Source organism: Chionomys nivalis, chromosome 4 (genome assembly GCF_950005125.1).
Source record: "Chionomys nivalis chromosome 4, mChiNiv1.1, whole genome shotgun sequence".
Lineage (NCBI taxonomy): Eukaryota > Metazoa > Chordata > Mammalia > Rodentia > Cricetidae > Chionomys > Chionomys nivalis.
In genome coordinates, this window is record NC_080089.1 from 28719681 (window position 1) to 28747163 (window position 27483).

General features: G+C 44.0%; 1 protein-coding gene across 3 annotated transcripts in view; it reads right to left on the reverse strand.

Annotated features, from left to right (window-relative positions):
- Positions 1–27483, reverse strand: part of Ntm (neurotrimin) — a 977086-nt gene that overhangs the window by 166778 nt on the left and 782825 nt on the right. For all 3 annotated transcript variants that reach the window (XM_057767805.1, XM_057767806.1, XM_057767807.1), the window contains one exon: positions 21942–22174. In XM_057767805.1, coding sequence (XP_057623788.1) covers positions 21942–22174 — 233 coding nt within the window. The remainder of the gene's footprint in view (positions 1–21941; positions 22175–27483) is intronic.

A 27483-nucleotide genomic window follows, 5' to 3' on the forward strand; every position in this document is an offset into this window, starting at 1 on the left:
GTGGTTCCCTCACATCTCTCACTTGTGAAGAGTTGTCACTGTGGTAGCAGGAAATTTCCTGGAAGTATACCTGATGCCAGAAAGAGGTCAGCTCATGGTAGTCCTTACCTTTACCTTTTCTTTGGGCCTCACATGATTTCAAGACTCTGACAAAAGTTATCTCATTAATCTCTGGGGATTAAAACACTGAGGTCTACAAGACCAAACTCATGGCTCAAGTCATATCCATTATAATAGAGATCTCTCCAGGGAACTAGGAGACAGAAACGTCCAACTTAAGCAGGATGTGGGGAAGGAGTCAATGAAGAACTGGCATTACAGTTCCAGCAAATTGGAATTCAGAACTTCGAGGGCTCAAAACAGTTAAAGAAAGTAGGTCACATTGGCCAAAGCACATACTGTGGGCCTTTTGCTGAAGGAGCCTAGAAAGGGCAGTCAGGAGAAATGTGACAAGACTCTTCACACTGCACTCAGAAGGAGCAAAGGCTGCAGGGAGCCTGATATAGGGGCTCTAGGTGAACATTCTCAGAGTTGGGAGTAATTGATATATTCCCTCAATAGCTCAGAGGCTGCCATCAGAGCAGCTGTAATAATAATTTTATTTATAAAATTCTCACTGCTTCCGAGGTGCTCAGGGCACTGTACAATAGCACTAAATAAATTAAATTAAAGCATGAAAGATTATGAAAATGCAATGAAATCAACATCACCGAGGAGACGGGGAAAACCCAAAATGAACTAAGAGGAAACTGATTCCTCTCTGCAGGAAGCAGCATGCACTGGGAAAGGAGGATGTTTGGGGAAAGCAGAAAAGTGACGCTTCCTAAAAAACAGACAGGTTCACTGTTGGGTGTCTTTTCACAGCAGATGAGGGTCCTCATGGCAATGAAGTGGAGGAAGAATTTACAGTCTCTTCATGTCAGTTTCCTCGTCTCCGAAGTCTAGATATCACATTGCCAGCACTGTTGAGCATCAGGAGACCTCAATGAGATTCTGAGTGAAGCCCCGTGCCCGTCACACAATAAAGACCCAATTACATCACCGTTTACTGCTGCTGTGACCACTGGACAGAGGAAGTGGACTGACAAGAGACAGGGTAGAAGGGAGCAGAGCAGGTAAAAATGGGGCAGATGCATGATCAAGGCAGCCACAGGGAAGCCAGAAATAGAAACTGCATGTCTCCTCTGGAAAGGAACAAAATAATTACACAATGGAGTATTCAAACGCAAAGAAAAAAGAAATAATGCCATTTGCAGAAAAATGCATGCAATTGGTGGGCATCGTATAAACCAGACACAAAAGGAGAAGTATCATATTTTCTCTTATTTGTGGATTCTAAATTTTATATAGCTATAGAAGAGAGTGTATGTGGCAGGAAGGCAGCCCAGTGGTAGGCGAAGGAGAGAACGTAGAAGAGAGAATATGGCCAAAGTGTATGATACATTTATTTAAAAGAAATAGACTTTATGAAACCCTGAACTGTATATAATAAATGTGTCAATAAAATAAATAAAAAAAGGTACACATCTAACAAATAAAATTCAAAGGGCAACCTTTAATTCTCTTTGCAAGTATTGGGTATAAAGTTTCAATCCTCTTTGAGAACGCTGGTAGGAAAGAGCAGGAGGAACCTGGATGGGGTGGAAGGCAGAGAGCACTGTTTGGTTTTGGGCATGCTGTAAAATTTTCAAGCAACAATTTCATCTGATTCTTACATAACTTGCTAGCATTGGATAGTGAGATGTTGCTTTTGTGTATAAAGCCATAAGAGATGAAGCTGAGAGGGACTGGCTAGGTCACTGAATGTCATAGATCATGCGCAAAGAAGACACGGATCATGTGTGGTGGTCAGTGGGCGAGGGGGGTGAGGCTGAGAACTAAATCACATTGTGAGAAACATCTGGGAGGAAGGGGGATTAGGTGAGAGTAGTTACTAGAAAGCAAGTAAGGGATACAACCATTGGTGTGTGTGTGTGTGTGTGTGTGTGTGTGTATGCACATGTAGATGCCCTGACAGGTAGACGCCCATGGAGTTAAGTGGCCAACAATAGGTTTTTTCTTGATCATGAGAAGGTTATTTTTAAGACGGGGTTTATAAGACCCAGTTTGAGCTAGGCTGGCTGGTCAATGGGCCTACAGTTTCATCCCGTCTCCATCCACTTACCCCCAGCCTGCCAAGTGCTGGGGTTCCAGACACAGACGTGTGTTGCCATGACTGACTTTTCCATGTGTCCTGGGGATCTAACGTCAGCTCCTTATGCTCTCACAGCAAGCTCTTTACCCCAGACACCTCATTAGCCCCAACTTCCTTTTCAGATTGAATTGAAACTATTTTTTTGTTCTTTGTTTGCTTTTCATTTAAAAAAAAATAGACTCCCTAACTAGAATCTACCCACAGAGCAAAGACCTTATTAGTTTCTAGAGTAAGCCCTCATCACCAGCACTGTCATTGTCTTGACATCTACTTTGTGGTAAAACTGAGAATGAGCTAGGACAACAGAACACAGGATGCCCAGCTTCTGATACAGTCATAGTGTGGTGGTGATCTGGCCGTGACGGTTGTAAATGCTGGTTCCACTGCAGAGAAGCTGACATCCCCATCTGCAAAGGCTCACTGTGGTCCCAAGGCAAGGTCGGTTTGCTCAGGGTACATTTTGATGTCATTTCCAGTGAGTTTATAGGATGATAAAGAAAGACAATCTTTACTTAGGCTGTGCTTTTAGAATGCAAAGTTCCCATTCATGATGGTCACCACCTGATCTCATAAGGATGTGTGCTGAGACATATATTTCATGGATGGACATTTCCTTATACTAAGGGGTAGAGGGACTGCCACAAACTGGGCTTGGATTATAGCACCTTTGTGTAGAATCAGCTCATCCCGCCACCCTCAACAGCCCCACTACAAAGCTTTATCATTATCCTCATTTTACAGGGAAAAGAAACCATGGCACAAAACCTGGCAGAGGGATTATTCTAACACAGCTGGGTCTCCCACCATGCATGCTGTCTTATGTTCTCACACAGATAAAGGAAGATATGTCCTTAGGCACCAGTGAGAGAAAGAGCACTGAGGAGAGCCAGGAGGCAGGAGTTCGGTTGCAATATTCCTCTTAATCAGAGGTGTGACCTTAGATTAAAAACAAGCTGAACCTCGTATGTCTACAGTTTTTCCACCTGTCGTGACTGAACAGTGGTTTTCAACATGGGTGAACAAAGAAGCATCCATGTTGTTAAAAAATGAATGGTACTCCAGCCTTATTTCCATCCTTAAATCAAAAGCCCCGAAAAAGGCCTCAATACTGGTGATTAAATAGTTGCTTGAGTAACCGAGACCCCTGGCAAGGGATCCTCTTGGTGACTTCTACCTATGATCTGATTTGAGCCTCTATCCATGCTTGCAAAGCCTACACCTAATTGTGATCCAGTTCTCTGAGTACTCTTAACTTTAGCCTTTGCTCATGATGAGAAGCTAAGGCCTCGGTTGGGTTGTGCTTCCCAGAGCGAGTCAGCCCAGATTCTGATTCTTTTCTGTCTCTAACTCCAACGTAGCAAGCCTGAGATGGCTGGCTCCCAAGCTTCGTCTAAGGTTATGAGACCATCTGCTGCACAGGGTTGTTCTGAGCATCAGATGCGATCCTCTGCAGAAAGAGTTTCAAAATGACGCTGCCTGGGATACAATAAGATCTGGATAAGCTAAAGCTATAAATATTGTTATCACTCAGTGGAAGTCTGCCTACTAATACGGTTGGCTAAGAGTTTCATGAGATGAGACCCTATGCTTACAGTTTTCTATGACTAGACCAGCTAAGGAACCTGGATCACTTTGCCACAGAGGACACAAGTCTAATGCAAAAGAGGCATAGGGCTCACCAGGTCCCTGTAGTCAGCCCACTGTGGCTATTGCACGGCTCAAGAAATCTATCCTTGACATATTTGCTCATGGCCAGGACATAGGGTGGTGTCCAGGTTAAACAGAATAATATCTTAGCATTTTTATAAAGAAGGCTTTCCCAGCCCAAGGTGGGGATCTCCTATGACTTCCACATTCACACTGGGTAAGTATCACATGACTGTTACACCCCTGGTCTGCTGCAGATTCCTTCCAGCTTGTAAATAAATGGAAAGAGCCTGAGACAAACCCATACCCTCCCCAAGAGCACACATGCACATATTCCCCATACAAACACATTCGGAAAGAACAATGTGCACAGATCCGGCATTGGAGTCACAGTAATGAAACCTTCACTGCACCAACTTCCATCCCCTTGCTGGGCCGGGAGGGAATTTCATCTGGGGCTGGATGGGACTCCCCAGGGAAAATGATATATTGGGAGTGAAACTGCAGCCCAATTTCAGGATGTGCCTATTAAGTGAGACGAAAAAAATAGAGGAAGTGGTGCAAGGGATCATCCGGTCCTCCTCTCAACCGCAGGGTGAACTTGCGGTGTTGGGGGGAAAGTCTAGGAGCTGTTGGCAGAGAGAAGCAGCCCAGGGCTGTGCTGATGATTGCAGCAGGTTGCGGCTGTGCCCTGGAAGGGTAAAACTGATAGCAAGGGGGTTCAAGGGGAGGGGAAAAAGGTGGGTAAGGAGGGAAAGTAGAGGCAAAGAGGAGAAGGAAATCCTGAGTCATTTGAGAGTAGGGCAAAGGAGGGCAGAGTGCCAAGAAAGGAAACTGAAACTGAAGAGTGTTGGGGCGTGCAAGGAGATAGAGGCTTGGCAAGAGTCTATCCAGGAGAGTGGAATAGTCTATCCGGAAGAGTGAAATAGAGTACGGAGAAAGAGCAAAGGGAGAGGCAAAACTAAACAAGTAGAACACAGCAGTAAAAATGACATTCTTTGTTAAACTAAATGCAAGCAGCCCAAGGCAGGAGGGAAGGCTGCTCACCCTGTCCACCAACTGTGCGCTTCTAGGTGGGGTGCTCATTGGAACCAAGATGGGGAGTCAGTCAGCTGAAAACCTCCCTGGGGATGAAAATACTGAGTTTGACATTGCCACCCCTGTTAGAGAAAGGCGGGACCCAGGATACGATAACATGGAGGGAGACCTTCTCTGCCCTGCTCTTCTAGGCCCCCTCTGTAAAACAAAAGCCACGTGAGACGTCCTGACCAGGAAACACTCTCATTTACTTTCAGTGCCTTTTAACCCAAATGCAACTCCGAAGTCCCCAAATGTCTCATCCTCTGGCTTGTATTTACCACTAGGGTCTCGCCTGGCAGCGTGTGCACCTTCTGAGCCCCGACAGGGGAGTGCTTCTCCTGCTACTAGTGGGTCACGTTCCCCTCTGTCCCCTCACCCTGTCCACGCGTTGACAGTATCTGAAGATGTTGTTTTCACTGTCACTGTCTAACTTCCTTCAGTCCTGAACTCTCCTCATCCTACTTTTGAAAGCGCCCTGGGGTACAGATGCTCTCAGAAGCAGAATCCTCTCAGGGCACTGCCGGCGGCGGCCAGATCATGCGCTCCAGCTCCTTCCATGTTACAGCAAGCTGTGTGCTTGGTCAGCCTGTGTAATTTCTTCGGGGAAGGCATGGTGTTTATGTTCTACCCTACTCTTCTATGTTGCCTGACTTCTCAAAGTAGCTCAGTCAGGCTCTGCTGAGTGACTGAAGGGTGAAAGAAATTTGTTCTGTAAACGCTTCTTCAGTCAAGACCTGACCTTTAGCTGAGGTGGGAGTTTCTGTGTGAGGTGATAGGAAGTGATGACTCTGCCTTGGTTTACCTGCTGTGTCTGATGGTCAGTCCTGCTCTGACTGCTGTGAATGGCTCCCCTCAACAGGTCTCTATACAATAACTGTCATTTGTGGGCTAAGCTCATGCTGAGCAACGGAAAACTCATGTTTCGTGAGTTGAAGAAAGAGATGAGAAACAGGCCAGAATATTTCTTTACTGGCGCCAAACAGGCTGAAGGCTGTTCTATGCACAGAGTGACCGGAAGTGCCCCCTTATGTCTTAGTAAGTAGCAATCAGGACAAAAGTAAGATAACTCTTTGGGGGCAATATGAAAGGAAAGCAGGCTAATGGGGAGTGAGCCCGTGATGACCCACTTCCCACTCCTTCTGCTTCTACATTGTTATCTGAGGAGCAGCACAGCGGGTTGGGGAGAAGGAAACCATACTATAAATAGAACCATGGAACATGCCGCTCACCTGATTTGAGACAGAATCTACTAATGAGTAAGATCACAATTCCATATTTCATATAAGAAACATTCCCAATTTGACCTGCAGCTGACTCTGCCCCTTAGTTTGCCCTTTACAGACAATTTTTAAGCCTCCTGCCCGGACCTGGGAGACTCAAATCTGCTACAAATGTGCCTCTCAAGTGGACTTCAGACCTAGAAGTCTATCTAGAAGGCTTTATCCTCCCCAGGCCCCATTAGGAAATTTTTCTGAAGATTCCCAGCAGGCAGCAGGAGTAAGTCAGAGGTCTCTTGGTAGAGGCTTGGCATGCCCTGCCTTCGCATTCCACCTTTTGAGCATCTTCTGGCTGGTCCCTCCTGTGCTCTGTCCTGTCCGCCCTGTCTCCCATAAGCTTGATCCTCAGTTCACACACAATCCATCTTCTCTTACTAACAAAAGTTCACTTCTCTAATTCAAAAGTTATTTTTTTTTTCTGAGAATTCTGAATGGAAACCAAAGCTGGCACAACTTTTTCTTCATTTGTAAATTTATACACTCGAGGCTTCGGAAAAACTGGAACAATGAATTCCACTTACTCGCAGCCATACTCCAGACAAGGAGGGCTTGGGTCTTTGGACAAAGATTATACTGGGAACCTGAAAGCATGAGACTGGACCTTCCTGGTTCTTCCTGTGCACACACCCTGTCCCTGCACGCATCCCCTGTCCCTGTTTGTATCCCCTCCGAGAGCTGTCTGTTGAGTCCCTACCTAGATGAGAAGATGACTCCAGATCAGGGATCCAAGATTACAGGTCATAGATCAGTCATGGTCTGTGTTCTCATTCTTACTTTCTCTGTCAAAAACATCCTTTCTAGCCCATTCACCTCGTGCTCAGACACCAAAGATCTTTCTGAAACAACGCTTATAGTTCCCTTCCTGTGCTCACTCTTCCCAGTGTCCAGTGAAATCCCACTTCTAAAGAGGCAGAACCTAGGCTTCTCTACCCTCCAGGTCATGGGCGCTCCCTAGAGTTTTGTTTCCCCTCTGCTATCATGTCTGTACTTGGTCTTTTGAGCCACACCTGGCTGCATGCGCTGTTCCTTCAGCCTCAGATGCCAGCTTTCTGCAGAAATTTCATAAGAAAATTCATCCTGCCAAACTCAGCTTAAATGTCCTATGTTCTGAAAATGAGGGGGAGGCAATCATCTAGATGGAAGTGACAGAGGCTTCATGCCCCTCGCACCCGAGCAAATAAACAGAATGAGGACTGAAACGGCAATGTTCCCGTAATAACTGGTACCTGCTTTCCTCCACGTACTCAATCAACAACTATCTATTGCTCCTGGCCTTACTCTAGACAAGCGGAAGGAAAGGTAAACAAAATAGCTCAGTCCCCATCCCTATGGAAAAATGCGTTCTGGTTAGGGTGAAGCAGGCTACACCCCTTTAGAAAGCAATAGATTTATACTGATCGATGTGCCATCAAGAAAAATAAAGCAAGAAAGTGCTGTGGACAGAGAGATGGGAGTGTAGGAAGTTGGCTTCACAGGGAGAGTCAGGCCGACCACCTCCCTAAGGTAACTTCTGGCAAGGAGTTAAAGAAGACAGGGGCACTGGGGAGCTGGGGACAAGCAGGGAGCACATGAAGGAGTTGTAGAGAGACGTTAGGAAGCCACCAACACCAGACTGAGCCATGTGAAGCGACAGTTGAAGGTCCTGGGTCCCACCCGACATGCATCAGGAAGCAAAGGCCGACATGGAAGAATGGCAGAGTCTGTCAAGATGTCCCTGAGTGTAGAGAACAAATGGTCAGAACTACACTGAGGAGGAGACCGGTCAGGCGGTTGTGGGTAGAGATTCACACAGTGATGAAGTTAGCTCGTCACATGAGAAAAGACAGAGCTGGGAAGAAAGAGGAGAATTCTGGGTAACTTCCACATTTGAGCAGCTCTGATGACGAGGTCTGTTTAAGAATGAGAAGGAATGACAGGAAGGAAAAGTGGAAATGGGTGTTTAAGGCCCTACAATGAACTGCAAAAGAACACAGTTACTGGTTTGGAAGATGAAGGCTGTAGGAAGAGCCGATTCGAGGTGAGGGTACAGAGACCTACTAGAACTGAAGAGATTTACTGGGTACATTCTGATCTTAAAGTGCTGTTGAGGTAAATAATAAAAATTAAGCTAATACAATGTTACCTCCCAACTAACAAGAGAATACCTTGGGGTCCTCAACTCCATTTCTACACGCCCAAACTATCCTCTTGTGAAACTCTTATTTGACTGAGTTTTTCCTCTGCTCTGCTGAATCATCTAGAATGTTCAGGTCAGTCATTACAGAGCATCAAGTATAGTCTTCTCCTAAAACTGTAGTGATTTCATCAATTCCTATAAAGACAAGGAGATGACACTATCATTACATCTACAGGACGAGGTGGATTCCCAAGGACATCACTTTTAAAAGACTCAGTCATTCCTCAGTGCTCTCAGGGTATTGGTTCTTGAATCCTCTGAGAATATCAAAACCCAGAGATATGTGAGTTGTTTCCATAATATAGTACAGCATTTGTATGTCACTTAGACACATCTTCTCGCTCACTTCAAATCATCCCTAGCATTAGAGCTAACATAATCCAAATGCTATGTACAGAGTTATTATACCTTATTGTTTAGAAAGTTATTACAAGAACAAAAGACTGAACATGTTCACTACAAATTTGATTTTTTTTTTCCTCAAAGAAAGAGGCTTCAAACAATAGTAATTTGCTGTCTCCTGGGATCTCTGACTCAGTTATTGGAGAGTGGCTTGGCTGGGCAGTTCTAGCCCAAGGTATCTCACAGGGATTCAGGGCAGCAACATACAAGACTGCTCCCCTCTGAGGGCCGAGCTGGGTCAAACACTGGACATTCAAGTGGATTGGCTCACCACTGCAAATTCATGCTGGCTCTTGGAGGGAAGCCTGGGTTTCTTTCCACTGGTTTCTCCTTATGGCTACTTGAATGTCCTTGCCACAGAGTGGATCGGGGGTTGAAACCTTTCTGTGAAGGGCCAAAGAGCAGCTACTATGAACGTTGTTGGCCAAGTCAAGTCTCTGTAACATATGCTTCTTTATTTAATCATATTTCAAAAGCAAAATTTGTAAGCATTAGCTTACACATAGTGATAATAGAGGCCATGGGCTGGGTTCAACTCATGGGCCCTAATTTGCTGACCCTACTCTACAGTCTGGCTTCTTAAACTGTAGGTTGCAAATGCATATGTGGTCATGCAGCTGAACTTTGTGACAACAAAAAAATAATATCAGTAAAAGGTCTATCAGCCATCAGAACCCAAAAGTTTAAAAACCTGAGATGCTCGTAGCAGACCTTGTTACAGCGTGTATCCTCACAGCAGCTCTGACTTGGAACATATGTGAGCAGTTGGTATTGTATGTGCCATCATTCCACAAAAGACAAACCACATGGGCTTGGTTTTTAAATATTGTATATTATACAATACGGTGTTTTTACTGTACACACAACGTTATCTGCAATTATAGAAACACTAACTATGGAAAAACAACTTCATATTTTCTTACCCTAGATCCTCAGCATATAAGTATCATGTATGTGTATCTTTTTGACTATAGTGTTAGACTATTTGACTTTTTAAAAGATATTGTTTGAATTCATATGCAAGTGGTCAGAATTCAATAAATATTGAAAAATGAAAAAATAATATAAGAAAAAGGAAATAAGTGTTGTATTAGACGTTTAATAACAAAATATGAAGGGAGGCATCTGCTAGAGAAAATAACAAAGTACCAATCCACGTATGCACAGCACACTGCAACAATGTGTGTCAAACATTCCAAAAGACGTGCAAGCTTGGAACACAGCCTCCTGAGGAATCCACCAAAGCACAGAGTCTTTTGAAGGTTGGGAGGTTCTTGTTTTGATTGGGGGCAGGGCATTTTTATTTTTGAAACAGGGTCCCATTATGTAGTCCAGGCTACACTAAAACTCAGGGTCAGTCTCCATCCTTAGTCTCTCAAGTGCTAGGAATATAGGCATATATCACTAGACTTGACTTATACATAAAATTGTATTGAGATATTGCCATATTCATTGAAAATAAGAATTAAAGATTGCTTTTTGAATTGCTTGCTCCCTTGAGTTTCATAAGAAATTATTAAATCAATTACAGTTGGGTTTAGGACTGAATTCTTCAATCAATTCTGAAGTGACTTTAAAATACCCATCATTTGTAATGTGTATTTATGTGATATGGTATTCTTGGCATTGACAATTATAAAATAAAAATATTGGTCAACTCTGAAAAACATTGAAGAGGTTGGTTCCTGCACTATTAAATACCCAGATTAGATTCAATTCTTTATGCAAAACTAAATAAGCACATCCATGTCAAAAGTATACAATCTTGCTTTTATCTTTAATAAATGGTAAAATGATTATATGTAGTGATGAGGCGAGCAGGCCTGCTTTTCATCCCACCCAGCTCTTGCACGGCTAGCTTAGCACAGGAAGTAACAACACCACAAACTGTATCCATTTAAACACTGCCTGGCCCATTATATCTAGCCTCTTCTTGGCTAACTCTCATATCTTGCTTTAACCCATATCTAGTAATCTGTGTATCACCACGTGGTTGTGGCTTACTGGGAAGATTCTAACCCACATCCATCTGGGGCCAGAGCTTCATGGCATCTGCCTGCCTCTGCTTTCTTCCTCCCAGAATTCTGTTCGGTCTTCCCCACCCACATATGTTCTTACCTATCAGGTTAAGCAGTTTTCTTTATTAATTAACCAATGAAAGCAACAGATAGATAGAAGACACTCCTACATCAATTATATACTAGAGAATTGTTTTAATATAAGATTCTATGTGGTTTGTTGTCAGTTAATGATTTGTGTGTGCACCTGGTCCATATAGGTACACATATATTTGGGGTCATATAAAACTTTCTAGAGCAGAAGGAGTCATGAGTGGAAAAGTTCAGAACACCCTAGCAAGAGTCACCCAGTCAGTCTCAGTACAATGGCTGCACTCCAGTAAATCTGGAGTACTAGAGTTCTTTCTTAATTCTTACCCCCAACAACCAGGGGCCAATCATCTTAAAGGCAGCTTATTAATTTCATGCTGCTACTATAACAAATTTATACAAACTTCACAGCTTAAAACAAATAGAAATGTCTCTTTTTTTTTCTTTTTCTTTTTTCTTTTTTTTAATCTCGATTCTGGAAGCCAGAGATCCATAAGGCTTTTCACTAAGCTGAAAACAAGCTTAACCTGGATGCTCAGAGGAGAGTCTGTTCCAGGATGCTTCCAGCTTCTGGTGACAGATGACAGTCCCTGGCTTGTAGCCTTATCACTCCCATCTTCAAGGACAAAGCTATCAAATCTCTGTTTCCACAGTCACATTATCTTCCCTGCCTTTGTCTCTGACTCCCTCACTGCTTCCTCCTAAGGCACACGTGTGATTACATTTAGAACCGGTGATAATTGCCCTAACTTAAACTCTCCCTTTAATCACATCTGCGAAGATGCAACCATTCGGGGAATATCCATGGGTCTTGGGACTCGAAATCGTTCTTTGCTTGGCCATTCTTCAGCCTGCCCCAGCAAAACGGAACCAGGAGCCATGAATCACACTGCTTGATTATTTTTTTAAAAAGAAATTTTATAACTCCATTCATTACTCAACAAATAGTCCCTGAACTCCTATTAAGCTGCAGGCGCTGGGAATACAACGGAAAGCAGATGACACGCCACATGTATTACACAACTTGTGCGAAGACCATGAAGCTTGAGCTCTTAGGGGAGGCGGGAGCAGTAGGCAGCTCCAGCAAAGCTCCCTCGATGGAAGCTCACATTCGAAAGGGAAAATAACAACTAGCAAGAGAATTCAGGTAGAGGGGAAAAAAAAACTTGCAAGGGGTTGGGTGGCCAGAAAGAGGCAGAGATAGAACATGAGCCAAAAGTGGAGGTCCTAGAACCAGACTTCTAGCTCTCCTGGACTTAGATGTCCTTGAGGAAACATCTTGCTGGAAAAGATTACTCTGGATGTGTGAGTAGTTGTGCTGAAAGAGTGGATAAAGGAAACAGAACGGCTATGGACAGAAGGTCATTTTGTTCTAGCAGTCTAGAGAAGAAATACCCACTGTTCAATATTTCTATTTGTTTGGATTTCTAGGAGAGCAAAAATCTTGCTCTTAACCTTGGAGCCACCTTCAGTTTTAGGTCCCCCTGGATGGTCCTAGCTGGGCAACCATCCTCTTACAATGTAAGTGTTCCCCCATCTGAACCCCATCCTACATCTTGATCACAGACTACTGTGATCAATTGCTCACAGATGGTCCAGCCCTCTTATGGGTATTTTACAGATAAGTGAAAGTGAGAAACACTAAAAATTCTTGATCCTTCTTTCTCGGGGTAGGAGGGGGAAAAAGGGCTTCAGTAGCCTGTACTCCCAGAGGAAGGGAAGTTGGCACAAGGGTCTTCTCTTTGAAGCCCAGGTTTTAGGAAAATGAGGCTACGATAGCCTCTACTCAAACTGTGGAAAGAAAAGACTTGATGGTGACACATCTGAGGGATGACAGTAGAGGCAAGGGCAGAACGGAGATTGCCAGGGTGTATTCCTGCTTGGTTCTTGGAGAGCTGTGTCTGTGACAGTTACAGAGGACACAGACGAGGACAGACAAGCCTGTAGGCCTAAGAAATGACTACAAACTCTGCCGCATTGGCGTTCAGTCACGCGCCACTTCCTTGCATCTAATAGGCACAATTCTGCAAATCAGATTATAGGATGTATCAAAATATTTCTATAAAGTATCTAATTGAGAACAATTTAAATAAGTAGGTCATTTTTTCCCAGGTAATTATTATCAAAATTCAGACTGGAACCCAAAACTCTTAAATCCTAAAATCTACTTCTTTCTACTAAGCTATTAAATCCACAGTGGAGCCATCGCCGGGTTCATTGTGCAGACTCCCAATTAATCACAGTGGAAAGCTCCACTCGCCAAGTGAAAATCCTCTAGCTTGAATTCTTAATCCCCCACCAGCTGAGTTTACCACAAAGACATGAATATATAATTGAGACATAAAGAAAACATGGCACCAAATTAAATTGTCCTAATTTTAAATCAATAAATTCCTTTTCAAATAACACGAAATGAAGATAAAAAGAAAAATGTGGGGCCCCAGCAACTCCAGCAGCACTGTAGCTCTGTCTGAGCTGAGCTTCAGCAGATGCCATCTAGACTTCCCAGCAAGGTTAGATGTTGCTGTTCACAATGGATGTTCATTGGGAACGTCAGTCTTACGGTATATTCAAGTGCAGCCTTGTCTAAATTAGTCCGGAGACTTATGGAATGGCAATCCTTCTCCTCATCTGCAAGATGAGATCTCAGGCAAGAGGAGAAGATGGCTTCTGGTGACCCTTGCTGTGGCTGCCGCTTATCCTTAGCTGTCACCTCATCCACTCAGGGACACCATCACAACGGCATGTTGAGACCAGTGTTCCGCACTCCTCTTCTGAGTGCATTAAGAGCTACTCCTTGACTACACTGTGACATATTAATCACTGTTGTGACTGCAGGTGTAAGCAAAGAGTGCTGCCAGCAACAGACTTGGTGGTAGACAGGTCTCGGCAATCTGTCTCGTCTGTGCCTGAGCCACTACCTAAGGGACATAGAACCAGTGCAGGTGTTGGATACATTCTTTCCTTCTAAGACTTCTCCCTTCTTCTCAAGGCTTATTAACCAAGGTGCTTGTCATGTTCTATTCCACTGATAGCCTTGTGGATATTGTCCACTGTCAAATCCACTTAATGTACCTTGCCTTGAGGAATAAAAATGGCACTCTTGCCTGTATGTCAAGAGAAAAACCAAGTCTGGGGAGAAATATTGCTCATTGCCACCCATTCACAACTGAAGGGCAGCCAACTTTATGGCCCTGCTCTGTGACACCTAAGTACCACCTCTTTACTTCCCTTATGGTTCCTACCTGGGACAACATGCCTTCCCCAGAGTCCCTACCAAATCCCACTCACAGCTGAGAAACCCTTTGTGAAATGCAGCCTTTTGTGACACTGTCTAATTATCAGGGAGCTGCATTTACTCCCTTGCAGTGATTCATCGAATTTCTATGCACACAAACACCCCAATCTCTGCTCTAACAAGATAGTGGTTTGTTGCTAACGGGGTACCTTCTATTGCAGTATCTGGGACTATGAGTTTCAAGTTCCTACCACCTGTTTTCAAAGTGCTGTTGAATGGGATTCAACGGTGTTCGCTGATACTCTTCAGTTCAGCAACAGATAGGCAGAGAGTCATCTACAATGATGTCTGCCCGGGCCCAAAGAAGCTGAGGATTTTTCGTTTTCTCAGGAAGAGAGCAGTGACCTGGATGTAAGTCATAAGACTGCACACCAGTCTTCCTGAGCAGGCAAGAGTCATTATGAGTCACTCAGGGCACTGAGATCAATAACGTTGTCTTTGATATCACTCTGCAAACCATGGTGTGCACAGCCCACAGCCTCCAACTCCACACACCTTTAGGGATATGGCAGTGAGGACATATTCTAGAATTAGATATGTCTGCTTTCCCAGGAAGCCTCCTAAAAACCTCACACAATCTTTAATTAAGAATAACTGAAAGGCGTGAGCAGAAAGGGGGCTTAAAAAAAATAGAAGAAAAAAACAATCTCTGTCTCACAATTAGCTTGAATAAAGCAGTACCTCTAATGTGGAAGTGGGAGGCCACAGAAAACGTATTTTGACCCTGCTGCTATTAAGATCTGAATTCATTCTTTTCCAAAACAAAACGACAATCTTTCTACTTGGAAGCTGCATAAGGAATAAAGATACCAACTGCCAATTTCTCCACCCCATGGTGAAGCTGAGATAGTTTGGAGGCAGTTCAGGTTCCCTAGGGAAAGCCACCTCAGAGAAATGATGTTCCTGGCTGCCTGTAGAATTTCACCAGGGAGCCCTAACTGCTCACCTGGAGGAGGGTTGCAGACTCCCTGAAGTTCTGAGAAGCAGTCACGGTCACCTGAATTCCTGTTTCCTTAGAGCCATGAGCAAAGTAAAGGATTTTTCAGAGGAGCCCTGGCTGCTATTACCAGAGAGGTGATACCAAGTTTTCCAAACTGGTTAGAAAACATAAGGAATGTCCCCTGCACAACATATAATGGAAATCATATCCATTATTATTCATATCTTATTATTCACACTTTAATGAAGCCAGTGTGACTCACCCTGATTGACTTATGGAACAAGTATACTTATGGTGAACTTTCTCGGATATGAGCATTGGCCTAGCCCTTCTGGCAAGGCATGCTCCTCCAGTGTCCTTAAGGCCTTCAGAAATTGAAAACCTCCTCAGGTAGAGTGAGATGCTTCTTTGACATGCTGCCTATATTTTGCAGATCAGTTGCGGGAAGAATGTCCTACTTCACAGTGCTTTGAGGAACACTTCAATTTCATAGGAGAATTTAATTTCCATACCTTCTTAAAGTTCTACCAAATTTACAAGCAGAGCCTTACGATCAGAGAAAATGTATGTTTTCATATATCACTTGAAGGAAGCAAAAGAAGAGACTGTCCCAATGTTCTCCACTGTCTGTCACTTGGGGCTATTGAAACCTAGACAAGAACATAAAGTTCCCCTGTGTGAGAGAATCCTGGCTGATGGTGACTGGTTGGAGCTGTTGACCTCCACCATGGACTCAGCCAGCTGTAGTAGGAAGGCATAAGATATTCTTCTTACTCCAGGAGCCTGGCAGTATGAGGGGGAGATGGTACTTCCTGCTGTGTGTGGAGAAACAGAAATCTTTGCTTTCAAACTTAAGTATCAGATCTCGTCATTCCGTTCCCTTTGATAGTCTGGGCTTCAGATTTCCTTTTGTTGGGGCCCACCTGTAAAAGCCTTTGGTGCCCAGGTATTTAGAAATTCAGAGTTACTGTTCCTGTTCTCTTAATCACAGTAATGAGTTTTGCTTGACAAGGTCAATTAATTATTCAAGACTGAAACACACACACACACACACACACACACACACACACACTCATACAGAACCAGGCTGGCAAAAAGAGAGGATAAGGAACCTGGAGACAATAAAAAGTAAATGAAGGGTTAGCATGGTCACAATTGAATTGCTTGTGTCACCAGCTGGCTGCAGGTCTCTCATCCCCATAAACAGAGGGGCTGGGTCCTGTGTCCTGGCTCTACTCCTTTGGTCCTGTACTGTACACTAGACATCAGTGGTTCCCCCCCACCACCCCTGCACTAGAATTTCAGAGCTGCTTGACTCCAAAGGCAGGTAATTAACTATGAGACAATAGCAGGGGATTTTCAGATTAACTCTGCCTAGAGAGAAAGAGAAAAACTCATTTGCATCAAACAAAAGGGGAGGGGGCGATTAGATGCTCTAATGACAATGGCAAGACCTAGATAGGGCCTGGAGAACTGATAAAGAGGACAAAAGCTTTTTTCTTATTATGAAAGGAATATCTTTGTTTTTCTAAATTCTGCCTTCTACTGTTCTCTATTATGAAAATGTTTTTCTAGGTGAGATTAGAGTCTCAAGGGTACTTGGTCAAGGCTGAGAAGTCCTTCTCCACGCTTGGGTGAAGAAGGCCTTTCTCCTTCTGTAGTCACTGCTGTAGGGCTTTGGATTGTATAAACACTAACAGGATTTGGGGACAAAGCGCTTCTTAAATGTCTTCTCGAGCTGCCTGCAACTTGACAGATGATTCACGGGCAGTGAGTATTTTGTTCTCTGTTTTCCAAGGTCTCACTTCCTCCATGGGGCCAACAGAGACAACAGCACCGCCATTTCGAATACACTTGAAGCTTGTCTAGCAGCAAAATCGAGAGCTGAACCATGCAGCTAGATTTCAGAAACAGACGCTTATTAATTATACCCAGGAAGATGAAATCTGAAGGTCTAGAGGATAGACATGGCTTTTACCAGGTTTATTTTCTTTTTAATTATTTGTATTGTGCATTTGTTTGTCTGCAAAAGCCAGAGGAGGGAGGGCATTGGATTCTCTGGAACTGGTGTTACAGGTGATTGTGAGCCATCTAATATAGGCTCTTAGAACCAAATTTGGGTCTTCTACAAGAGTGTCATTCAATGCTGAAGCTGCCCCCCTCCTATTCCATCCAAAAAGACTATATTCTGACTGCCTAACTGGTTACGCAAATCCTTGAACGAAACTGCTGATTCTCCACATTTGGTGAAAGACCCGGGTAAATTCAGACCCCTCTAGCAGAAAGAGTAGAGCCAAAAAAACATCTAGCAGGGAGAGAAGAACCAAAAATCTAGGTTAGCTGGTTCAGTGACTCTGTTCCAGGAACTAGCTGACCATAAAGTTAGATTATAATCTTGAGAAACAGGGAGTTATCTCCTTGTGGTTATCACTGGCATTTTCAGAATTTTCCAATGGTGCCCTCCCTACCCCTTTTGGGTTATTGGGTTATGGTTTCTTCCCTTAAATAACCCCTTCTCCCAGCTACTCGGGGTTGAACTCTATCCCTGCGTGGGAAATGAGTTTCAGCCCCAGTGTACTGGTTCCTGTCCTGTCAATAAACTGTGTGATTGCATGCAGCAAGGATGGTCTCTCGTGAGTTCCTGGGGGTTGTGTTATCCTGAGACTTGAGGGAGAGTCTCCCCACTCCAGGGGTCTTTCACTGCATGCCATCTTCCTTGCATTCATTTGCCTTTGTACTCAGGCTTTCTTCTCTGTCCTCGCTAAGAAAAGAGCCCCAGTCTTGCACTCAGCAACTTCTGTTTTTAAAAGAATACCATCTTTTCTTATTTCCATCTTCTCTCCAAAATCTGTTTCTACTCCACACCTGGCCCTTCTGGCAGAGAAACACCCTCACCACACCTGTGCCCGCTGGTAGCATTGTCCGCTAATGTTCTCTGTGGTGGAAGCTCAGGTTCGTGCTCTGTGTCCACATTATCTACTGTGTTAGAAAACACAGCTCCTATGACTGAAGAAGGGCTTGTTTGATTTCTGCTATTTTAAACTGTCTCTCTAGTGAGCCGCTAGTTAACACAGTCGTTCAGTCCACCCCTTCCCCATAGATTCTCTTCCACCTGCCTTCAACACAAGTTCCAAACTGTCCTCCTAGAGATGATTTTTTCCAACCTTGCCAAAGAGACTTGGCCTGTATAATTGTCTGGGCTCTGTCTGCACCTTCTGGATCCTTCTCCTGCACCAGCTGCTCCTTCCAAGTTCCTGACTCCATGCAATTTCTAAGCACCTTTCTTCTCTTGCTCAGGCTGGCCATCCCTGGCCCCGAGACTGAGATCAGTGCCTCTATTTCTTCCTTGGATTCTCACTGATGGGCCAATGGGTCTCACCATGCATGCACCGTTGTTCTCACCGGGACTCACAATGGATCTTGTGAGCAGCTTGATAGCTAGTCCTCTTCCGTCTGTGTCTATCATGACTGAGGGCTATAAACTCCAACCCAGCCCAAATTGAATGAACTCCACATTTGGGGAACCTGTCCAGACCTGTTCTAGAAACCATGCTTTCCTAGCATCATGAGGAGATGAAAAGATTTTAGGAGAATCTATAAAACAAATTAAATAAAACAATCAACTTACAGAGTAAGATTCAGGCAACAGCGTTCATACTCACACAGATTCTTGGGAATGATTTAGAAAAGTGACACCATTCTATCTCTCCACACAGAAGTGTCTTCCAGGGTAACATTGTATTCATCCTTAGGTACTAAGTCCCAACCCATGGGAACATACTCCTGGAAATGTTTCTCAGAGACTGATTATTGCAGGAAGGAATGAACGAGTTCATGTCTGCTTCTGGGGCAAATGAGATTATGGTGTCATGACTATGCTTAAGAGCCAATCATTTTGAATCGCAACTGTAAAGAAAGACCTAATATAAAGAACTAATGGACTGTGTGGGGTATTTGACAGTCAGGATGCTACAAATAATCTCGGACTTCAGACAGATCGTGAGAGGTGGTGGCAGTGTCATTTCTCCCCCATCTCTCTGTGTGCACATATCATGCTGGCTATAGAGCTCTAAGTCCACATGGGCACAATACTAGGTCTCTTCTTTGCTCTTACCGATGTTTGTATTTCTCTTTTTAATTCCTTACAATACTATTTGGAGAACTCAATGTGCCTGACTTGCATTCCAGCGGTGTTTTGTGGAAAAGCAACTTAAATTCAAACAGTCAGCTTCTGCTAAGGGAATTAGGGTCTCTGTTCAGTATAATAAATGATCCCAAGATAAATATATTTCTTTTTTTAATCCTGCAAGGTAGTATATCCTCTTTCCAATACGGAGTCTGGCTCTATTTAGCTTGTCTGATTGCTTTGAAGAACGGGACAGGTTGACTCTGGGAAAACTACGGTCCTCTATTCATTAACGTGTCAATAATGTTCAGTCCAGGCATATTGACAGCGGATTAGCTTGGGCTGAGTCTGTGTACAAGACCAATGCCTTTTTTAACCCAGCTTGTTTCCAGATCAATACACCCATCAGCATTCGAAAATTAGCCCAAGATGAGATTCCAATACTCGAGATGGTGTGTCATGAGAAGAGGGCACCTAGCCAAGTCACAGATGTAAACACCTGGCTGTGGATTAAACATGTGTCATTAGCTTGGACGTGAGGATGGATGTGGACTGTATCCACGCCCATCCTCCTGTTGTCTCACCTCCCAAATATTCTGCCTTCCTTCTTAGAATCCATGTAAGGTCTTTGTACTATAATTCCAGACATTTACTTCAGTAATCATACATTAAATGCCCAATGTGTATAAACCAGTTCATTATTTAGAGCAGGCACGTATGGGTGTGTGCAAGGAGATGTAGAGGAAAACAGACAGACAAACAAACACTGATTAAAACCTGGTGTCTTGTTTTCTAAAAGTGTTAGATTTTCCATTTCATCCCCTTTCTCATTCCATGATGGTGATGCTTTCTCTGCTCAAAGTTTCGACCCTTTCTTGGTCATTGCAAGTCATTCTGCCTAAGGACAGGCTTCAGAGGTACTTGCTGCCTGGTAGAGATCTCAGGTGGCTTCCCTAGAGTGTTCAACAAACCTCCCCACAGAATGGTGACTCTTAACTTTTATTTTGTCTATCTATCTACTAGGAAAATCTATTGTATGTTGGAAATATATACAAACTCAGACAAAAATCTCACACAGCGGTACCTAGTCTGCTATTTATAATACACACAAACACCAGCTATGCAATTCTATTTAAAAATGCTATTTCCAAAAACCTGTTTGGGAAAAAAATACTCATTTGTTTTTAAAGAAAGAAAGAAAACATCATATTTTTTGGTTAAAAAAACAATAAGCAAAAGTTATAAAACCCTGATGTGACTACATTCTGTCACAGTCTGATAGCTTCCAGTGTACCGCTTCCCTCACCTCTGACTAAAGTGTACAACTGTACCCAGTGTCCCTTTATCCTAACCTGTTCCCCTCTCATGGCTACTCACTTTCCCCTGCTTCTCCCGGTTCTGACTCATGATCCCAGTTTGCTTTCTTTGACTTCTCACGTAGACTTCCCCTCACTCTTACAATCTGCCCTTTTCAATCCCTCTTCACTCTTTCTCTCTCACCAGTCAGCCCAGCTTTTCACCCCACTCTCAAGCATCCTCCCAGGAAGGCAGGCTACAAGGGGGACTTCCCTGCCCTGCCTGATACCTGCCATCTCACTGGATAAAGAAAGCCAGGGATCTGGGAGTGGGGTGAGGGAACGAGACAAGTATTTAACCTCCTGTAAAACATGACTACAAGCTTAAAAATATCAATATGGTTTAAAGAAAAACAAAGGGAACATTTAATAGCACAGTGACTAATAGGTAAATATTCCTCCTCGGGCCAGACCTTTTCATAAGTGCTTTAGTTTATCTGTGTGTAAAATGTAATCCTAACCCCACTGCTCACATTTACCCAGTTTCACAAGAAGAGGCCCCTGGGGTGCAGTAATACTTGTTTTAGGCCTCTCCATCAGAAAGCACACAATGTGGCTCAAAACTGCCGCTCAGTAACCAGAAGTGCATCTATTTGTTAAGTGTAGTTTGATGCCCAAGGACCACTTCTGAAGAGTGAATGCCAGCCCCATGGTGTGAGAAAACAGAGAGAGTAGAACCCAGAGAAATACCACAAAACCCACCCAAACACCAGCAAAGCATCAAGCAAATCATAAGACTACAAAATACAAACAAGAGGAGGACAGAAGACCAGCCAAGCAGGGACCCTGAATCCGGTCTTATAGGAGAGGCATGGGAAAGCAAATCCTGGATCGGATGAAGAAAAACCAGTAGACTAAACCAGAATATGTGTGTGTGTGTGTGTGTGTGTGTGCGCGCGTGCATGTTGTGGGGGTGATTGAGGTAAGTTCCTGGGTTGAGGTAAGATCACTGTTTCTTGGCTCTGCTGTCACTGAAGGTTGGTCTAGGGCATGGCATATGTACCACAACAGAAGAACATTAAAATTCTGGTCTTAAAATAAAGCAAACTTGTAGTTGGGTGCAACATTTTAAAAATGTTAAGAGGAGGAAAAGCCAAGGAAAGCAATAATTAGAAGATAATTTTGTACAAAAAAATATTCTTGGAATACAAGAAACACTAGTTCAACTCAACAAGCAAATTATTACAAAGTTCAATGTATAGCTGCAAGATGACCACAAGAAAGGTGTCCTCACTGGGCTAAATAGTAAGGATCATCTTGGTTTGGGGTCACGGAACAAACAATGAACACTGACATTCCCAGATACCCCTTCAGGCCTCCCAGTCAAGTCCCACACACCTTGTACAATGAGGTGGACCCTGGAGGTCTTCGGGTGGTTGTCTGTCTGCACCGAACAAGTATAAGGACCCTCGTCATACACATCCACATTCTGGATCTCAATGCTGTACTGTGTCTGGGTGTTACTCAGGAGGACCACACGAGGATCTAGGCACCACTTGTCATTCCCGGCATAGAGGATGGTACTGCGGTTTAGCCAGGCCACCCGGGTGACTCGGTTGTCAATTGTACACCTGCAAGATAAAACCAGACAGGTAAGTGAAAGGACCGGAGAGAAAGCAGAGGCCGTTAGAGCCAAGCTAACAGGTCTCATCTTGCCTCATCTTCCCCCTTTATATCCAGTGGACAGACATGCATTTCCTGCATTTGCTTGGCAATGGGTAGAACATTCACGAACTCATCAGTAGGGCACTTGTAGGATGACGGCTTTAAAACGTCCACTGTTTAAGCTTTCTAGATCCTGAGAAGTTTAGTGTCACTAATGCCACAGGAAGAAATGATCATTTTAATGACCTCTATGTGCAAACACAAGGCATCTTGCATACTTGAAATATCTAGCATGTTAAAACACTACTATACACAAATAATAAAAACCCAGAGACAGATGATGGGGATCAACCCAAAAACCAGAAAAACAAGACAGCCAAAGCACTAGAGAAGTTTTACCTCTACCGAGGCTGGGTAACTGCAAAACCAAGCAGACTAATCCTCTCTCTCCTCTCATTTTATATGCCCTCTATGCTGGTATTAAAGGTGTGTGACTCCCTAGGATTGGGATTAAAGGTGTGAACTACCACCACCTGGATTTGTTTCTGCATTGACGTTGTGTAGTCCAGGGTAGCCTTGAACTCACAGAGCTCCATCTGCCTCTATCTCCCAAATCCTGGGATTAAAGGTGTGTGTCACCATTACCTGACCTCTACTGGCATTAGGTTTGCCTCCAGTCTTCAGGCAAGATTTATTTATCAAAATACAAATAATACACCACTACACACTTCTGAACCTCCTAGCTCAGCTCTAGGATGCCCGTGATGTGGACAATAATGATCCCCATTGCCACGGTCTGGGAGTCTGGGGTGTGCTAAGCTGTTCAGTGGTTGCAACAGCCCTGTAAAGTGTACTTTTATTGGAAAAATAATTCAGGCACAAGGATGCTAAATGCTTTTCCAATTCACGGTTAATATGTGCTGGCTCAGAAACCGAGCTTTAACTACAAACCATCCTTCCACTCATCTCAATATAGCAAATTCTAACAGAAGGCTTCTGAAGTCAAAACTAAATACGGACCACCACTACTGCTATTTATCTTCATTATACCCAGGGCAGAAATGTTCAATTATTGCTAGACTAAAGACATTTTCTAAAATCTCAAAAGTGTTTGCACATATAAAAATAGATTCCCTTTCTTTTTATTTTTGCATCTGGAGTCCTCAAGTTGTGGAAGCTTCCTTTTCTTTTCTGCACTTTGAAACCGCCCAGTAACTCTCGCCAAGTTCTCATCATATCTGTCTGTATTCATTTTCCTCTCTTGTTATACCAAGTATGTCCTATGGCCTACGGCTAAATTCACAGCCACAGTGTTCCTTATTGCAATGCCGGGAAGAGCTGCTGCATGGATTGTACAAGGATGTCTCACATTGCTGCACTCTCTAGTGTATGAAGCGTGTTCATACTCACACTATCTCATTGGATTCCTGCAACAAATCTTTGAGGAAAATGCTCAAATCCATTTCCTGTGCTGAAGATCAGGACTTCAGATTTCCCAACTTGCCCGTGTCTTATGCAATGAAAGAGAAAGCACTGAAGACAGGCTCCTTTTAATGTCTCATTTCTACCATTGTGCCTGCTTTACAATGTGCAAAGGTGACCTTTTCAGTGGAAAGGTTTCATGGTTTATTCTGATTGCCAACTTCACTGACTTTAGAGAATCTTGGAAAATAGTAAACTATATACATGGGCTTATCTTTGAAAGGGTGAGGGAGAAGGGAGAAAGATCCCCCAAGAATTTGGGGTTCATCATCTCAAAGGGGTGTCACAGGAACATCCTCTTTCTCTGATTCTTGCTGCCATGATGTGAACTGCTCTGCTCTGGCTTCCCACCTCACTGAATATGATGGATTCACACCTGTGAAACCACAAGCCACAATGGCCTTACAAGTGTTTTTGTTCAGGTATTTTTGCAGTGTCAAAAAGATAACCCAAAGTGCCTTTGCTTCTATTGAATCCTCAAAGTAGTCTGTCACCATCAATAATAATAATAATAATAGAGCCAAGTACTGCCAATGAGCCCTTCCACTCCTGCCTGCTTCCTGACAACACTGTAGGTGGTTCAGACACAGGTGGACATTTTGCTGGGAGGTCCTATGGGGAAATCTGCTCAATTAGAAGTACTTTTGCTCCAGGGTTCATCAAGTTTGCAGCACTTAGGGGATTTTCTGGCAATGCTGGGGAAATGGAGGGTATGATGTTGTCATGTGGCATGAAAGTGATAGAAGCCCCAAGTAGGGAGATGCCAGGGTACTAGGTCACAACGTGGGCAGGTGCCACTTACATCAGAGTCACACGAAAGGTCTGTAAACTCCACCATCCCTCATATTCCTGACTCCGTCTTTGAAAACCAGAAATATCAAATTTCCGAGAGCTCAGCTGAATCAAATACAGACTGGAGTTTGATAGTTCCTGATAGCGAACAGTGTATCCAGGATCACCTATATAATTTATGGAGCCTGAGGCCAAATAAAAACACCAAGGCCTCTGTATGTAAGAAGTTCCAGATGGTGAAAGTGGAACACAAAACCAAGAGTGGGTTTGCAAATCAATACTCATGAAGTCAGCTCTACTGCTCCTCAAACTTGTACACTGTGAGGGGAGGTTGCTGAAAAAATAGGTTCTGATCTAATACACTAGAGGCAGGGCCTGAGACTGACTCTGTGTGTGTCCCTCTCACCCTCTGTCTCTCTTATCTCTACATGTAACCTAGGCTTCTAATCTCACACTCTGTCCTTCTGCTGCAGCCTCCAGAGTGCTAGGATTACAGGCCTGTTTCATTATGTCTGGTTTCAGGTTCTGCTTCCTGGCTGGGCTCCCAGGTGAAGGCATTCACCTAGAACCCTGAGCTATTCTTTGAGGTGCTTTTCTACAGAGGTGAACTATGCACACATCAGTGTTTGGGAAGCTGTGGGACTACACCTCACTGCTACCCTGTGGCTGACAAGCAAGCCACTTCTTCACCACAAGCAGCATCACCACCACTTGGGAGCTTGTTAGAAGTGTAAAGCCCAAAGCCTGACATCAGAGACAGGGAATCAGAAACTGCATTTTAATAAGATCTCAAGGTAACTTGGTTGCTGGTGATGCATAGCTTGGTCTAGGCTGTATTCCACGTCTCCTTTTTGGCTTCAAGGAAAACACCTAGAACACACTGAGGGTATTCAAGACAGCATGAGAGATCTTGGACCAAGGAAATTCTTGTTGGTGTTCCCTTCTTTTCAAATCTCACAGAACAATGGTGTTCATCTTGGGTTGCATTGATAGAAACCAAGCTCTGAAAGTTTGAAACCCCTGAAGTACAACCCATTCCACAGCTTCACTAGAAACATCTTTTACAGCAATGACATCAAGGGCAGACCCTGTTTTGAACTTTTCTTGGGTTCATGCAGATTGCCAGAAACTCATACCCACGGCCAATGCCTGCTGAACTCATATCTCTACTTGCTAAGTATTGCGCAAGCCTACTCCATGAACTCTTAGCCTCTCAAACACTGGGCTGCATTCATTTGCTGTTGCTAACCAACAGATCAAACGAGCTGAGCCCAAGAAACATCTATATAAGGAAATCACAGTGATAGTAACATTTGTTCTACTTTTCACCTTTGATATTCCTTTATGTCCTTACAAGACCTCAAACAAACATCTACATCTCCGGTTCTCAGACTCAGCTTGCATCTGAATATCCTGGCTGAGAGCTCTCAACAGTGAGCTGGGTGGTTCTGGCCTGGGGACCGAGACACTGCATTTTGTCGTGACCCCAACGGTGCCCACTGTGGAGGGTGATAGTCTGGAGACCACACTGTGAGAACCACTAATTCAGAGATCTGGTTTCTGGTGAAATGAGAACAACAGAGTGGTTGGAAGCTAGGAAATGACTCTTGTCAGAAACAATTTTCTATTACTTTGTGGGAGAAAACTTTCTTGTAACCAACGTGTTCTGGGAAGTTAGAAGCAGATTCTTAGTGACTTTTTCTCCCAGCAACTGAAATTAAAGCAGATAGGAGTTAAATGTCCACGGTGTAGAAAATGCTGACCAACAGCCCCTGAGCCATGGGCGCAGTTGTTGACACCCACTGCTCAGGCTTCTCGCAGCCTTCTGACGAGTACCACAGGGACTTAGCCTGCAGAGAGAGTACCAGAGGAATGTCCTGGACTACCTGTGGAGGTCTAATTATCGAATACGGGCTGAAGAAGAAGTGTTCTCTTCACACCACAATGCCTCACAGGGCCAGAGAGGTTCCTCTGCAAACAAGCTACCATTCTGGATGCAGCCAGTTTCCAGCACAGTTATGTAGCCCCTGTGATATACGACACTGAGAAGTTGGCATAGTTTCAGCTGCGGTTTTGGGCACATTCAAGGTCATGTTGAGATGTCCAAACTGTCGCCACTGTGTATCAGTCTTGCTGAGTCCCTGTGGAATTAACACAGGCGTCTGCAGAGATGGATCACAAAGGTAACTCAGCAGCCAACTCCTGTCACCTGCTCATACCTGCCCTCATCTCTCTGTCTCATTTATCCAGTCTCCATAACAATGCAGAGGAGACACTTCTTCAAAGAGGAAAAAAAGTGAAATAGATAATTGCTCCTCAGTCAGAGTGAGTGCCCGGTTGGTGGGGAGAAGCAGACCTTAGGGTGGAAAGTTTGGCCAAGAGCCCCCTCTCTGCAGACATGCCACACCTCCAAAGAGTTCTACATAGTTCTTTCTGAATCACACTATGACATTTCATCTTCTTTTTTTTTTTTTTTTTTTCGAGACAGGGTTTCTCGGTAGCTTTTTGGAGCCTGTCCTGCAACTAGCTCTTGTATGGCCTTGAACTCACGGAGATCCGCCTGCCTCTGCCTCCTGAGTGCTGGGATTAAAGGCGTGAGCCACCACCGCCCGGCTGACATTTCATCTTCTTTAGAAAGACATTAAAAATATGATTAACGTGGATACGATTTTAAACTCACCCCTCCCTGACTAACCATACAGGGGAAGCTGCAGCTGGACTCTCATCAGAGAGCAGGAAACAGTCAGAGGTCAGCGGAGCAGAGGAAAGAGAGAGGCAGTAGATGGAAAGGGTGGGATGGGTGTTCAGCACCTCAGGAATGCCTCATGATGAGAACAAGAGCTGGAAACTGCTCCGATAGGGGTAGGGCAGGCCCCCCAGGCAACGGCTCGGATGCCCTCTGGAGGCAGCAGTGTCAGGAGACGGTTCTGTTTCCTGTTTCTTTGTTACCTTCCTATTGAGCACATCTTCCTAAAGGGCTATCCCAGACTACATGATGGAA